The 16340-nt window shown below is 51.9% G+C and overlaps 1 protein-coding gene across 3 annotated transcripts in view; it reads left to right on the forward strand.

Annotated features, from left to right (window-relative positions):
• GSG1L (GSG1 like) overlaps window positions 1-16340 on the forward strand; it is a 203217-nt gene that overhangs the window by 121027 nt on the left and 65850 nt on the right. For 2 of the 3 annotated variants that reach the window (XM_034988165.1, XM_034988166.1), the window contains exon 3: window positions 7316-7468. The exons of the other annotated variant lie outside the window; for it this stretch is intronic. In XM_034988165.1, coding sequence (XP_034844056.1) covers window positions 7316-7468 — 153 coding nt within the window. The remainder of the gene's footprint in view (window positions 1-7315; window positions 7469-16340) is intronic. 3 annotated transcript variants of the gene reach the window in all.

The raw sequence follows: 16340 nt of genomic DNA on the forward strand, positions 1-16340 counted from the left end.
TCGGGCTCCCTGCTCAGCGGGGGGTCTGCTTCTCCCTCTGACCCTCCTCCCTCTCGTGCTCTCTGTCTCTCATTCTCTCTGTCTCAAGTAAATAAATAAAAATCTTAAAAAAAAAATGCGACTTCGCTGTAGAGTGTTAGGGAGAGAAATTGCTTTCGCCATCATCGTGTAAGGGGCTGTAGACTCAGACTCAACGAGAGCTAGACAGGAGCCATGAAAGGGTGAAGGGAGCCCCGGAGGGTCTGTGCTGACCCGGAAATATGTGCCTTGTTTGAGGGGAGCAACACCCGCTCAGCCCCACAATCGTCATCCTGTGGAGATACTGGGCATCCACTGCATTCGTTTTGCACACGAATCCAGAAACCTGGATGAAATTGTATGTGAAGTCTCCTATTTTTAAATGTTGATAATGAATTCAGATATTTTTAAAATACTGTGTGGGCCAAACAAGACATTTTTGTGAGCTGGATTCGGCCTGTTGGCAGCTTGTTTGAGAATCCACTTGTTTTCCTGGGAGGGAAACTGAGGCCCACAGAGGTCCCGCAGCGTCGGCTGGAACTCAGGGTTGCTGACAGGCCGTGTAGCCACCATCCACCCGTCTCACTGCAGCTCCTCTTCGGGGCAGCTCCTTTAACCCCTCTCCCCAACCTCAATCCCTGCACCTCTCAGAGGGTTACCCTGCTCCCCAGTCTTGCAACATCAAGCAGCGCGGGAGGTGGACGGGCCCCCATCTCCACCCCAATCTACCCTCAACTGGTTTTGTGACGTGGACACATCTTAACTCCTCTCTGGGCTAACGTCTTCATCTGCAGAGGGAAGGCTGGGGGCTCAGTGTCCCCCGGAGCCCCTCCCTGCGGGTCCCCAAGGCCTCTCTGGCCTTCTCCCAGCCCCTGCGCATCCCCGCCTCTGAGCTTCAGTATTGACATTGCACAAACAGCAGCTGTCCTGAAGCCGTTTCCAGCCCCAGAGGTCCTGGCCCGCGTCATTTACATGATTTAACATGCTGGGTTTCAGGGGGTGTGTCTCTGAGCCCACAGCTAGCAGCCACCGTGCCATGACTTATTGATTTGACATATTAAACTGATGGATTTGGGGGGGAAATGTTTTATAGTAAAATGCCGCCATGCCTCGGGGTTTTGCGTGATTTTGCAACCATTCGTTCCCCTCTGCTCCCCAGAAGGGTTTTATTTGTCCAGTGGCTGGGAGGCACTTGTCCAGGCTGCCCACTCCTTGGCCACGTCCCATGGGAATAACAACAAAGACAATAATAGTAACAGCTCACGCTTATATAACATCTGCTGTGAGCCAGGCACTGCCCTAAGCACTCTGATCATCAATTAACTCGCTTTGTCCTCACACAGCCTGCAAAGTGGGTCTGATATCTGTCCCCAATTTTCAAGTGAGAAAACAGGTTCAGTGGGAGCATGTCACTTGCCCCATCTCCCAGCTCGTGCCTGGCAGAGCCGGGCATCAACCGTGGGGACCAGGCCCGGCTCCGTGCTCTTCATACCTGTGCCCCTCATACCTGTGCCCCGCTGCCGCTTACAATTATTCTAATTGCTCATAATTATACTTATTAGGAAGTAATAGTAACGCTTAGCTTTCTTGAATACTTCCCAAGGGTCAGGGTGGGGTGATTTATAGATATTGTTTCATTTAATGCTCAGGACAAATATTTTTCAAATGAGGAAACTGAAGGGACAGAGTTGGATAAGGCCCCCAGCCCAGGTCGTACATCCAAGACACGGTTCCCACACGTGATTTCTCCCTCAGTCAAACTGACCCTGGAAACTGTCTTAGCAAGGGAGGGACCCCGGCGGAAGGGAAATTGTTCTTGCAAACCCATCAAGTCCATCAATGGAGGGTCAAAATTGGTGTTACGAAGCTGTTTTTTAAAAAGGCAAAAAGTGCAGCTAGCAGGATTAGCTGTCACCCCACAGGCCCCATACCTGATGAGAAGCCATTTCGTTTCTTCTGCCCTGGGAGGTCACCAGTTCTCGGCTGCAAATCGAGGCATTCGTGCCAAGTTTCAGAGACTCGAAACAATCATCTCTGTGATCACTGAGACTTTCTGGGCGTCACCAAGGCAAGATACTGTCATCCCGGCCGGAGGCTGCCAGCCCACTGTCCTTTCTGACTTCCTTTATTCACACCTGCATGCGTCCATAACACGAATAATCGTGATGAGCACTGATTGCGGGCCAGGCCCCTATACGGTGGTTCCCAGTGTTTTATTATTCAAGTTCCACCTTCTCTGTATTTGCCAGACGCCAGCATCTACCATCTAGCATTGACTCAATCTTCTTCTGAAGTTGACTCACCTTTTTTTTTTTTAGGGGGGGTGGGAGCATTGACTCAATCTTCTTCTGAAGTTGACTCACTTTTTTCTTTTTAGGGGGGGGTAGGAGGGGCAGAGAAAGAGGGAGAGAGAGAATCTCAAGCAGACTCCATGCCCCAGCATGGAGCCTGACCCGGGGCTCGATCTCACGACCCCGAGATCATGACCTGAGCGGAAATCAAGGGTCTGATGCTTAACTGATGGAGCCACCCAGGCGCCCCTGAAGTTGACTCACTTTCTTATATCTACATTAAAAAGGGAACTTTTGATCAGTGGTGCTCATGTTTGAGGGTTTGTCAGCATCGCCTGGAGAGCTCATTACAACACAGACAGGTCCGAGGCCCAAGAATTAGCATCACATCTTCCCACGTGCAGCTGCAGGTTGGGACCCACACTGAGACCACTGGCTCAGATCACTGCTCTAATTGGATCCCTTGTCCAAAACCACAATGTCTCAGGGAGGGTCCCTGCAGGAATCAGAATCCCCCAAATGGTTCAAATGAAGGCACTTTAATGAAAAAGTCCTTAAAAAGGCATGGGAAGGGCTAAGAGAATCTGAGGCCCCCGAAGGCTGGCAAGAGAGGGGAGCCGTTACAGCCTTGGGAGGGCAGGAGAAAGGGTGGGGACAGTGTAGGAGCTGCAAAACAAACCTTGGGAGCTGTGGTCATAGGAAGAGAATGAAGCCTCCGCCAGAGAAGGGGCACAAGACAGGGAGCAGGGCAGAGAAACACTGACCTTCCTCTTCTTACCCTCCGATTTCTAGCTGGTGCCCCTCCTTGTTCATCCAGAGGGCCAGGGAGCCTGGGGGTGCAGTCCTAGGAGTCAGGCCTCTGGGGCACAGAGAAGGGCAGAGAGCAGTGATTGGGGGAGGACGGGAGAGGATGGGGCTGATGGAGAATCACCGGCCCTTCAAGTCTGCCTAGGAACTGCTGAAGATTCTGAGCCCTCTCACGGTTTTAAACAATTAACAAGTGGTAGAAATGTGTTAAGGACACATTAGCGCCGGAGAGAAACTCTTTTGATTGAGGTGATAAGAATTTTAAAAATAACGGAGAACTGAGTAGCTTTTTCACTTTTTGATTCAGACAATTTAGTGTTGTGGTGAGACACGTGTAATACCACCTCTCCCCTGGTGGGAAACACAGATGTGTGGGTGGCACCCCCCAGTGTTACCCACTTGGGGTACTTAAGCAGCTCACATCAGGCATTGGTTGAGGACTGCAGCTGGGGGTGGAGGGTGGTGTCATGTTCCCCCCCGGCCCCAAGACCAGCCTACTGTGAAGGTGGGGGAAGGTAGGGAGTGGGCTCTGGAGACCAGGGCAAGCACTGGGGTGGAGAGGTCCACCATCTGCTCAGTTGCCCAAGCTGGACACGTGGCCTCACTCTGGACTCCTCCCTGTTCCTTTGCCACCACATTCGTGGTCAGAGTCCACTGAGCCCACGCCTTGGGGGTTACCAGGTTCTGACTGGTCCTCACCCCACCGTTGCCATGGCAGGCCACCACCATCTCTCGCTCGGAGCACGGCAGAGACCTCCAGCAGGCCACCCAGGCGTCCTTCCAGAACAGGCCTCCTGACGGGGGTCCTTCCCTGCTAAGACCCTGAGGACCGCACTGGCCTTGGCCTCAGGGGCCAAGCGCAGCTTCCACAGCCTGGCTTCCAGCATCCCCGAGACCTGTCTGCTCTTCCTTGTGACCTCCTTCCCCCTGACATCTGGTGGCCAGCTGGCCTCGGGATCGCAGAGGCCTGAAGTCCACCCCTCCCCCATCCCACTCGGTGGCCACCCTCTTGCGGGAATCCTGGTTCAGGCATTGTTTGGGATGCCGGAGAGCATGGAGATGAGGGCCATGGCCAGGGAACCCTGTGTCCTCCAACCCAGACGGGCCCCTCTGACCAGCCCAAGGGCGGAGAATGATACGATTTCAAAGTGGCTCTTCCATCCTGCCAACTTACAGCCACGACGGGTCCTGGAGTCAGAGAGGCCTGGGTTTGAACCCAGGCTGTCCTACGATGTAGCTGTGCAGACTAGTTGCTTAGTCCCTCTGAACCTAAGTTTGCTCATCTGTAAAGCGGATGCTGCTCACTACCTCGTACGGGTGTGAGGAGGTTAACAGGTGAATGCTAGAGTCTGAGGTCAGATTCTCTAGAAGTAGATGCTGAGATGAGGATTCACGTGTAAGTCAGGTACAAAGGAAATGCCCCAGGGGAGAGTGGTAAGGGAACTGGGGGAGGCAGGACAGGGAAACAAATCTGGACAGAATAAGAAGCCTAAGTGACCCTAACCAGGCATCGGAGATACCCCACAGTTAACTTACTTATTTTCTGAGCATCTCGGCCCCTGATGCCCCATCCCACCTCTCAGCCCATCTGAAAGAGCAGAGCCAGATGCTGCTGTGAGGGGAGGGGGGAGGCAGGAGGGGTGGAGGCCTGGCCTGGGGCCCATGTGGGCAGGGATAAGAGCACCCCTCCTGGGGGACTAGGGGTTCTCTGGGGGAGGCACTGAGTCAGTAATCAGCACAGTGGTGAGGGGCAGCCTCTGCATGCCACCCGGGCAAGAGCAGCTAGAGATGAAGGCTGCTGGGAGGGAGGCCAGGCCTCCGCGGGAGCTGCCGCCCTCCTGGTGTGGCTCAGCTCGCCCCGCATCTCCTGCCTTCCTCCTTGCTGCCTTGGTGGGCCTTGGGCCAGAGAAGGGCCTCAGAGGCTATGAGTGTGCAGTGCCAGGGGGTGTTTTAACAACATCCAGGCTGCCAAGAGCACATTATTCTCTTATAGAAATCCAAGGGATTGCCCAGGAGATGTGATATTTTTGTAGCCAAAAAAAAAAAAAAAGGAAAAAGAAAAAAAGAATTTAGCCACAGCTCTAAAAGCCCGTTGTGCTAGGAATGATAGTGGGTGTTTCAGAATCTGGATTCTTTGTCAGGGAGCAGATAAGGACTGAGAATCTTCTGTTTGTTTGCTTCATTCACTAAATAGTATATATTGGATGTCCCTAGGATGGTCCCGGTGGAAGGAACAATCTTACAATCTATAAAGGCAGAGAGGTAGGAAGGACATGTTTGACAGGTTTGGAGAACAGAAAAGCTAAAGATCAGGACTCTTTGTTGTAAGGGATAGAAATTCCACCTCAAAATGGCTTAGGCAAAGACAAGGACTTAATTGGTTCATGTGATTGAAAGCACAAATGACTGGGAGCTTCAGGCATGGCTGGATCCAGGTGCTCTCAAACAATGTCATAGGACACAATCCTCCTCCATCTCGGCTCTGCCTTCCTTGGCACTGGCTCTGCTTTTAGGAAGGCCCTTACCCCTGGGTGGGCAAGGACTGGCTCAGTCAGTTCCATCCTTCCACCCTCCCAGGCTCAAACCTAGTAAAAAGAAAGGAATTTTCTTCACCAATAGTTCTAGTGAAGTCCTGACTCTCATTGAACTGACTTGGGTCATATGTCCGTCTCTGGCTGACCCTTTAGAGAAGGGTCCATAGTCCCTTCTCTAAAGCGTGGGCCTTGCTCTAACACTGGTTAGTGTGGCCTGGAAGGTAAGTCATGTGATGCATTGCATTTTATCTTGCCCATCCTTTTTCTCAGAAATCTTACCTCCTCCCACATTGCATTTCTCTTTCTTGACTCTGTCTCTAGCCTTGACCTCACTCAAGCGCCCCTGGGCTCCACTTCCTGGGACATGGGAGGGACATATTTCTCCCATACAACAACAGTAATATGGCACAAATTGAGCCGTCACTAGACGCTAAGTACAAGCTCTTCACATTGCTGTCTAATGGAATCCTCACAGCATGACAACACTATGAAATAGGTGTTATTATTATCCTTGTTTTATAGGTGAAGAAACGCAGGCATAGAGAGGTTCATTCCTGAACCAGAGTCAGGGGGCTCCTGAAGCTCTGATTGACTAGATGGGAATCATGTGCCTGAATGTGGAGCCAGGATGTGTCAGCTATAACTGACCTACACAGACCGAGAGAAGGCAAGGGACTCTCTAAATGAGAGGCATGTAAGAAGAAGGGGGGGGCGTAATGTGGGGTGGGAGAAAGAGAAGATGCCCCCTAAACTAGGTGGCAAATGATGGCAACCCAAATTGGAAAAATTGGGGAGAAAAGGGAGCTGTGCGAGCACAAGGAAAACAAATATTTGAGGAGCCAAACCACCGGAAGGACAGAGGTGCGGTGCACCTTCAGGAACAGCAGGAACCGGGCGCTCACACTGTCAGAAAGCTCACGCTCTCATCAGATCTGGTCTCCCCGTTCACTTCTGTGCTTCCAAGCGCAGGCTGCCCAGGGGAGGGCTCTGATTGGCCAATCCTAGGTCACGTGACCACACCGGACCAATCAACCATGTCCAGGAAGGGAGGCCTTCTTTAGAACATGGCTGCTCCTGGGACAGCCACGAGGTTGAAGCTGTGGCAGGAGCTGTGGTAGTTTCTAGAAAAAAGTGGAGTAGGGTCCAGGGCCGATGAAAATGTAGGTGTGTGCTCGTAGCTGCAGGTGACAGAGAACACCGCCCCGACCACTTTAACCACAGGGAAGCCCTCGGGGCTGGTGTTTGGCCGGGTGATGTCACCCTCCCGTCCCTCTGCTCAGAAACAACAGTGTCCGCTTCGTCCCTCTGCTAAGGCGGGTGCCCTCCGGGCCATCAGATGGCTCCCGGGAGCAGTCATCTACCAGATGAGAAGAGAAAGAGAGACTCCGTCCAGCTGCAGGACGGAGGTTCCTCCCTCGGGTCAGAAGGGGCCCCCGCACTAGTAAGCGTCACCCCGAGAGCGCCGGGCTCCCCCTGACTTGGGCTTGGGCTCCTGAGCCAGTTCTGGTGCAGAGGACGTGGCCGTGATCAGCGGTGTCATCAGGACGCTAGAACTGCGGTCCTCCTCTGGGTCCCCCAACCGATGGGCGTGGGGTGGACGGTACACGGGGCGGGGCCTCCCCGCTGCGTCCCTCACCTCACGGCCGCTCTGCCCCTGTCGTGCAGGGGTCCTGTGGCTGTCGGTGGTCTCCGAGGTGCTCTATATCCTCCTGCTGGTGGTTGGCTTCAGCCTCATGTGTCTCGAGCTCTTCCACTCCAGCAATGTCATCGACGGGCTCAAGCTCAACGCCTTCGCAGCGGTCTTCACAGTGCTGTCAGGTAAGGCGGAGGGCGTCGGGCAGTGCAGCCTAACCCTGGGCTTCCGGAGGAGCGGACTGTGGGTGCGGGAGCCGCCCTGAGGCTGAGGCCCTGGCTCTCTCTCCCCCCCCCCCCCCCGCCCCCCGGTGACCTTGTACCAGTCACTTCCCTTCTCTCAGCCTCCGTGGTAGAGTTCGTAAAATGGGATTTGCTTGCTTATTCACTCCTTCGGTGGTTCTTGACTATCTATCACGTGCCAGGTGCTGTGCTAATAATAAGTACTGGGGTTTTGGTCATGAGCAGAAAGGGACAGTTGCAGCCTCCGGTGAAGTTTCACGTGCAGGAGAGAGAGGTGAATTAGCTTGAGATGTAGTCAGGAGCTGAACACCATATGGCCCAGTGATGGATGGCATTTGTGGGACAAGGCAGAGAGAGGTGCCTTATTGGAATGAGTGGATGATGGTGCCTTCCATAGGGATATAAAAGGGGGGGCCTGTTTGGGGTGGTAGGCACATCACTCATCTGCTTTAGCTTTTTTGCCTTTGAGACATTCCTGTGGAAGCTGAAGGAGCAAACACCTCTGGAAGCTCAGGGACTAGTGTGGGGTGGGCAGAGATTGTGTGGAAAGGCCACAGAGCCAGGGATTTTGAGGGCTTTAGGGAGAATGGGATGGTCGGCCTTGTGATAGGACTCAGGGAGGTGGAGACAGACGACTCCAAGAAAAGGCCACTGGATTAGGTGGCCAGGTGCCCCGAGTTGTTTCAATAGATCCAGGTCACGAGGGGTTAAGCAGGGAATGTGCCAGAGGGAGTAAAAAGAGCCTATAAACCATAACTTCAGGCGGCCTGACAGAGTGGTGGCTTGGCTGTGTAAGACATCTGTTCTTAAAAAGCCAAATGTAAATTGAATTTCTATAAATCTAATCCCATTCTTCATGCATTGGAAGAACCGTCTATTTAATGAAACTGAAACGATGAGCCTTTTGGTAAGGGAAATAATCTCCCCCTAATTGAAGTGTGTGTATATAACAGAGGGATCCCTCAAAGATTGAGAGCTGAATTCAAGAGATTACAGCACGCTCCACAGATCAAAACACGAGTGACTTGGCATTCTCAGGATGTGGAAATCTAACCACCATAGTAAAGGAAAGCAAAGAAAAAGAGAGTGAGCCTCATAGCGTAATGTCCATTTTGGATCCTGCTCACCCCATTCCTAGCTATTGAACCATGGACAATTCTGGACCTATTTGTTTTTTTTTCTCCCCCCATCTTGTGTGCATTCACTCAACCAATATTCAAAGAAGGCCTAAAGGACGAGGCATTGTAGGTTTGGGCAAGTCAAAGGAAAAACGGCTGTGTCTTCACCCTCCTGAAGTTTGCAATCTTGTGAGAGACAGACTCATCAAACAATTAGAAAATGGTGGGTTGACCTCTAGTAGTGAGAGGCCTGCAGGAGGGGCACCCACGTTGGCCCCCGGGGGTGGGTGGGGATGGGTGGGCTGGGGTATGGGTAGGGGAAGACATCCTTTGAGCTGAGGCTTGGTAAAAAATGTAAGAGTTTCCCTGATGGGCAGCTTGGGGAAGGCATTCCACATGGAGGGAACAGCATGGGCAAAGGCCTAGTGGGGTGGCATATTCTGGAAATCCCGAGTTGTTCGAATGATGGGAAGGCAGAGTAGAGAGAGCAGGAGAATTGAGAGATGAGGCTGGAGACCTGGCTGAGGGTCTTGGTGATTTTCAGTGATCTTTAGCTTTTACCTTGGAGCCATTAAGAATCCGGAGCAGAGGGGGATATGGTCAGGTGTGCATTTGGGGATGAGGGCTCTGGCTGTGGCATGGACGGAGTGGAGCAAGAGTGGAGCTGGGGAGACTGGTCAGGAGGTGAGAAAGGACATGGCCCCACCCTGCCTTCCCAGCTCAGGGGCAGTGGGAACGGGATGTAGGCGCACATGCCCTCTGTCCGGCGAGGAGGTGAAGTGAGCAGGGTTGCAGACTGCTCAGGAGAGCTGAGTGGGCCTGGAAAACAGAGAACGCCGGGCAGCTTCCTAGTGTGGAGTCCACAGAATTCAGGGGGTCCATGAGCCGGGTAGGGGGAAAAGTTCCAGCCTTATTTTTCTAACTTGTAACTGACATGCAGTATGTCCTTCAACTATGAACGGAGGCGACAAAATGCGGTATCGGGGAGCACCTGTTAGGTAGTTGCCAATAATAGTCTGTATTTGTGCTCTCACACTACGGTTGTGGCAGATATCTTGAGATGTGTTCATTCAAAAGTGTAACGTGTACTAGAGCTTCTGCGGAATCTTGTTATCTAGTGTGTTAATGAAGAGGCACATATATTCCTATACCGCACACTTGTTTATTTTGCTAACTACATTTCCATGTAACTGGTGTGCTCTGTCATCCTGTGTATTTTATTTTATGCAGCCAGAAACGTGATTCTGAGGAGGGGCCTCTAAGTCCAGATGGCCAGAGCCTCTGACCTGGTGTCGCTTGGCTGGCTGGGGACGGTGGGTCACCAAGATGGGGAATGTGGGAGAAAAGCAGGTAGTGGGAGGGGATGGGTCTGGTTTGAGCAGGTGGGCTGTGCCATGCTGGCCCCTCTCCTTTCTTAGTGGTTTCACCTTTTCTTTCCCCGCTGCAAGCTCGAAGAATCCCTTCCATTATCCCAAGCACCCAGCCCTCCCCCTCAACCTGCTCGCTCCAGTCACCCAATAAAAGCTGGTGGGCAGCCCAGGACAGCCATCTCCAGGTCTTCAAGCAGACCTCTCGTGGGGTAGGAGGTGGGGGCTCTTCCCCCGACCTCAAAGGGCTTATCACAGTTTTCACCCCTCAAAACAAAAAAGCCCCAGAACCCCACTGCTAAAGAAAATAAGATTGTCTCCAGTTAATTTCAGACAGATAAACAATGCAGGGCTCAGGGAGGTTAATTGACTCGCCCAGGGTCACACAGCTGGTCAATTGTGGAGCCAGGATTAAACCCAGCTCCTGCTGGCTTCAAAGCCTGTGCTCTTTTCATAGGATGGAGCTGCAGGGGTGACCGGGGCTGGAGGGAGTAGACTTTTAAGTCTTCGGGAAACAGTAACTAAGAAGCGTGTGTGAGCCAGATGATGTCATAAGAGTGAAGTAGCAAGTGGTGGAGAGAAAGCATTTTGTATTCATGCCTGGGAGAAGACAGACGGGGGTAACAGGACCCCAGGAGAGAGGCTGCCGGGCCTCCCCGGGCCTTTCTGGAGCTGCTTGAGAACAGGGCAAGGGGTGAGGAGGGGCCTGGAGGAGGCGGGTGGGCTTCGGGCCTGCTCTGATGGGAGGGGAAGGAGTGGGCAAGCCCACTGAGCGAGTCCCTGGGCAGGGGGCAAGGGCTGGGTTCTGACGTTGCCAGAGCAGCTCACAAAGAAGGGTCCTCAGCCCAAGGTCAACACCTTCTAGGATAGAGGGGAAAGCAGAGTTGGGGCAGCCCCCACTTGACCCAATTATTATAATCAATTATTATAATGAACCAAGGGATTCTGATGAATCATAAGAGCCAGTGCTGGCTGAGATGCTAGGGTGCCAGCACGGGGCTCAGCCTGCCACGTGGTGTCCTTGGGAGGAGGGGTCTAACACCGCACGCGTCCTACTTGCCTGTAGTCACGTCGCCGGTGAGCTGTTAAACCCCCGACGGAGTCTGCCACATAAAGCGCTTTGAGCAGGGCTTAGCACCTGGGACTTCAGCTTGCTATGTTATTATTATTATTATTCCCAGCTGCCTTCCAATATATTGAGGGGCAGATCGTGGCCCCGGGGACCAGCCCTGTCCCAGTGAGGTGGGGGGCCGAGGGGCTCACGCTCTTCAGTGAAGGGAGACGGGGTAGCAGGGCCTGGCCAGCAGGGCTGCATTCCTGGCAGAAGGTGGTTGTACAGATGGGGTTCGGCCCCCGAGGACCGGGGGCAGGGGCTGTGGTTGCTGGCCCACTGGCCCAGGGCCTAGAGCTCACAGTCTAGGGACCCATGAAATGTTTTCATTTTGACTGCTTTTCAAAGCAGCAGGAAAAAAATTAACATAATAATAACGAAGACCTAAGAGTGAATCTAGGCTGGATCATAATTGTCTTTCTATCATTGCAGTCATAAAATGTGATTTTTAAATATTTCTTTTATGGAGGAACAGGCCCGTGGAGGCCCATGGAGGCAAAAGTGCGTGGGGCCCATGAAAGTCGTGACGTGGCCCTGCAGCAGGCCACAGCTTTTCTCGGGCTCTCAGGCCCGGGCAAGACCCAATTCCAGACCAGGGGTGGCTCCAGCCGCCGGTGGCCCCCTTGCCGGGTCCTGTGACTTTAGCCAAGAGTTGCTGGAGAAGATGGAACTCCCTGAGTTTCTTCCCTCAGCAACCAGAGTTTTACAGCCCAGAAGGGATGTGAGTGCAGGCTCGAACATGTCTGTTCTTCCTCAATTCCTCTGAAAAATGAGAGTGATCTACTTAGGAAAAACACAAAGTCATTTGGAGAATCCCTGCACAATCCAGCCAACTGTGGGCTTTTAGTAAAAGGTGCTGTAGCACGAAGAGAAACGTGACTGTTTCTGGAAAATAAAGCAGACTTCATGGAGAAGTCAGTAAGAGTGTTTTGTTAAGCAATGAGAAATGGAAGTTTTACAGTAGAACAAAAAATGACCAAGGCGAGGTTGCTGTTTGGAATTGGTTTCAGGAGCCGTTTTTAGAGCGAGGTATGAATTGAGGAGCAAGCAACTCCACGGCCCGCAAGGTGGACACCACAATGTGTTTTGGACAGAGGTTGGGGGACTGGGGGATCTTGGAGTTTCTCTTAGCATGGTGATTATAGCTTTTTGCCGTAAACCATCATGTATTATTTTAGGATGAGTTTCTTGATACCCTAATTCTTGGGGTCTGTGCTGAAAGAATCCCACATTGATAACCCCCTCTGTTCAGTCTCCCTACCCTGGTCAGACTGGCTCTCTTGCCCATAACTTAGAGAGCAAGTACTTTTGTGTATTTTTGTGTCTAAAAATGCAGATGTCAGAGATATAAGTATTTCCATATTATTAAAGATTCTTTTTCAAAAAAAATATTTTATTTATTTATTTTGACAGAGAGTTAGCACAAGTAAGCAGAGCGGCAGGCAGAGAGAGAGGGAGAAGCAGGCTCTCCACTGAGCAGGGAGCCTGACGCGGGGCCCGATCCCAGGACCCTGAGATCACGACCTGAGCTGAAGGCAGACGCTCAACCCACTGAGCCACCCAGGTGCCACTAAAGATTCTTTTGATTGCAGGTGACAGAACCTAATCATATTAGCTAATGGAAGAAAGGGGATGATGATAGAAATCTGTTGATTCATATAATTGAAAAATACAAGGTGGTTGAGCTTTAGGCATGGCTGCATCCAGGTGATCATGTCATCAAGAATCTATATCTCCACACTCTGCTTTCTTCTGACTTCATTCTCAATTAGGCTTTGTCCATGTAGAGAGAAGATGGTTACAAGCAGCTCCAGGCTTACATAAGATTCCAGGGGTAGAGAGAGCTCCTTTCCAACAGCTCTCGCAAAACTTTAAGGAGGACTGTGTAGGTTCATAGACTTATTCCTGAACCAGTCTCCATGCCAGAGAGTGAAATACACTGATTAACCAGGCCTGGGTCCCTAGACATACCCATGCTGTGGACTAAGCGGGATTATTATGCAGCGGTGGACAAGTGGTTGCCCAGATGAACGGGTCGATTGCAAATCCAAATGGCTTGTCAGGTTGGGAGATTAGCAGGAGGTCAGCAGTGGAGCTAAAGACTCAGAGCCCCAGGAATGGCCGAGGTCTTGATTTGGGTTCCCCCAAAGCAGATCCTAAGATGAAGACTTGGGTGCCGGGTAGCTTATATGGGAGGTGATCCCAGGAATTATGGTGGAAGAGTGGAGAAAGAAGACAGGAAGGGAGGAGAGTCAATAAGGGAGTGTCGATGAGCAGGTGAGCACTGTGGGCAACTGGGGTCAGTCCTGCTGGGGTCCCTCTGAGAGGGACACATCTCAGAACTGTTCACCCCAGGGGTGAGAAAGCAGCACTATTTCCTCGCCAGCTCCTATTGGATACTGGTTTGGAGTCAGTCCCAAGGCATTAACCTTCTAGAATCTCTAATCTTCTCTGCCTAAGAAAGCAAGTGTCCGAGGAAGGAAGCTGCTAACGGGCACAGGAACCGTCCTACCCCATGCAGCAGGTGGCTTCCGGCGTCGGGGCGGGACTGACGGCGTCTGGCACAGAGAAGCAAATCCAGGCAAAGAGGGGGGGTTCTGATACACTGGTGCACTGTACTGTAACTCTCATGCTGTCCGCCCAGAGCGAGCCTCAGACTTGCCATGGTCCCCAGCAAGACTGCCCCCACCTCAGAGGCCAGCCGCAAGTGCAGCCTTACCCCAGGCCAGCCTCCCTTCTGACCAGCTGACAAAGCCAGGCTTCCCACAAGGCCCTGTGGTAATGTAGTAGAACAACTCACAGAACTCGGGAAAGAGCTGTGTTTAAGATTACAGTATTATCGTGAGGGATGCAGTCGGGACCAGCTAAAGGAGGAGACCCTAAGAGCGAGGTCTAGGAGGGCCTCAAATGCAGAGCTTCTGTGCCTACTTGATTCTGTGCAATCGGGGTGCATCGCCTTGGGGCACAACTGTGTTCACTAACCAGGAAGCTCGCCTGAGCCTGGTGTCCAGAGTTTTTACTGGGGGCTCATTACATAGGCAGGATTGATGGGATCGCTGGCCCTGTGCTTGAACTCGTTCTCTAACCCTCCAGCCTACCCCCTGGAGGCTGATGTTAGAGCTGGCTCAAAGCCCTACCCTCTGATCACATGGTGCATCTGTCTGCGGACCAGCCCCCATTTTGAGTCATCTCATTCATTAGCAAAAACTCAGGTGTGATCCAGGGGCTCGTGAATAACAAAGACACCCAATCACTCAGGAAATCCCAGGGGTTTAGAGTCTCTCTCTCAGAACTGAGGACAAAGGCCAGTCAGAGTCTTTATTAACCAGGGGTCTGGATGGGCAGACTGGAGCTGTGCCTGCAGTCGGGTTTTTTTTTTGGGTGGGCTGGCGGCGCTGGTAACGTTTTAGGGAGGGAGGGGCCTGGGCGGTCTTCTCTGATTTGGGACAAGTACCTTAAGCACTGGCAAGGGGGCTGGGCCTGCTTAGCCTACAGGCTTCCGCGGGGAGTCCCGGAGGGTTTTGGATCCTCTCTCCAGCTCCCTGTTCCAACCCCTCCTGTGTCCATGAGGTAGCGGACCACGCCCAGGCTCCCCAGACTCCGTTCTCTGAAGCTGATCTGGCCAGTGCCATGTTTATCCCCTGAACCCCTGTGGGCAGGGAGCACTGAAGTGCTCTCGTTTCTGGAAAGGAACTTAATTTTCATACTGAGCTCCCATCCTCCTGGCCTAGCACAAGTCTTCAGAATTTTGGGGGTCTGTCTCCCTCCTGTCTTTGCTGTATGGTCTTACATAATGCCAGTCAGACACGGGATGGGGCTTAGTCTTTGTTATCATCCTACAGGTCACAGTCCTTGAAACCCTTCCAGCCAGAAGTGTCCCAGAATCTAGAACTTTTCAAATTTTGGAAGATAACGTGATCCCTGGACCATCCATTACCTAATAGGGGCTGGGGCATCACCCTGTAAGCAAACATATTTCATATCGCTGCAATAAAAGCCATGAATATTCATGCTAGGGGGATACATAAAGACCGTCAGTAGCTTCACATCCATTCAGGTCAGGCTTTCTTGCTGAATGAGTTCAGGCCAAGCCAGGTTTTATGTCCAAAATGAGTTACAAAGAAGCTTTTAGATTTCAGAAGTTCTGAGAATTTGGAAGTGTGGACAGGAAATTATGGGCTCAGTAGCTACCATTTACTGAGCATCTACTATGCGCTAGGCTTCTAAACACATCACCTCATTCTACAGTTGAGAAAATTGAGGCCCAGGGCTGGTAGGTGCAGTTCTGGCCTCAAAGCCCATGTGCTGTCCTACTGCATGGGTCCATGCAGCCTGCTTCTGCTTCTTTGCTGCCCTGTGCACACAGTCCCTTCTGGTCCCCGGGGCTCTTTGTCGCTAGGGCCACACGGAAGATGGGAGAACGAGGCTGATACTTTCAGTACCTGTGGTCCCGTCACTCCAGATCAGAGTTCTCAAATCCAGTGCCCACAGGGACAGTTGTGGGTGACATCAGTGGGTAAAGCCAGCTGGATGTAATACAACAGTGACCGCGAGGGCCCTGGCAAACGGGAGGGCACGCCCCCTCAGCAGCGCATGTTTGCCATGGAGAGAGATGCATGGCCTTCCGGGAAAGCCCCAAATCAGATTTTTAATTCAATTGTTTTTAAAATAGCTTTACTGAGGCATAATTTATAGATCATGAAGTTCACCCATGTAAAGTGTACAGTTTAATGCTTTTTTAGTAACCGTCAGCACAGTGCAATTTTAAAACCTTTTCATCACCCCAAAAAGAAACCCTGTACTCACTAACACTCCTTATTTTCCACCGAGCCCGCCAGCCCTGGGCAACCACTCATCCAAGGTCTGTCTCCATAGATTTGCCTTCCAGACATCCTGTATAAATGAGATCCTCCACGGTCTGGTCTTTTACGTTTTATGACTTGCTGCTTTCACGGGGTTCATCCATGTCATAGGCGGTATCAGCATCCTGTTCCTTTTTACTGCTGAATAACATTCCGCGGCCCAGGTCCACCACATCCGGTTTCTCCATTTATCAGTGGATGGGACACGTGTGTTGTATCCGCTTTTTGGTTAGCTATGAACCTTCTGTGATGGTGGCATGAACATTCACGGGCCGGTGTTTGTGTGGACATATGTTTTCCTCGGGAAGGAATGGGTGGGTCACATGGTAATCCTCTAACTTTTAATTCAAAATATTT

Source organism: Mirounga leonina, unplaced genomic scaffold (assembly GCF_011800145.1).
Source record: "Mirounga leonina isolate KUSES-001 unplaced genomic scaffold, KU_Mleo_1.0 Mir_454, whole genome shotgun sequence".
Lineage (NCBI taxonomy): Eukaryota > Metazoa > Chordata > Mammalia > Carnivora > Phocidae > Mirounga > Mirounga leonina.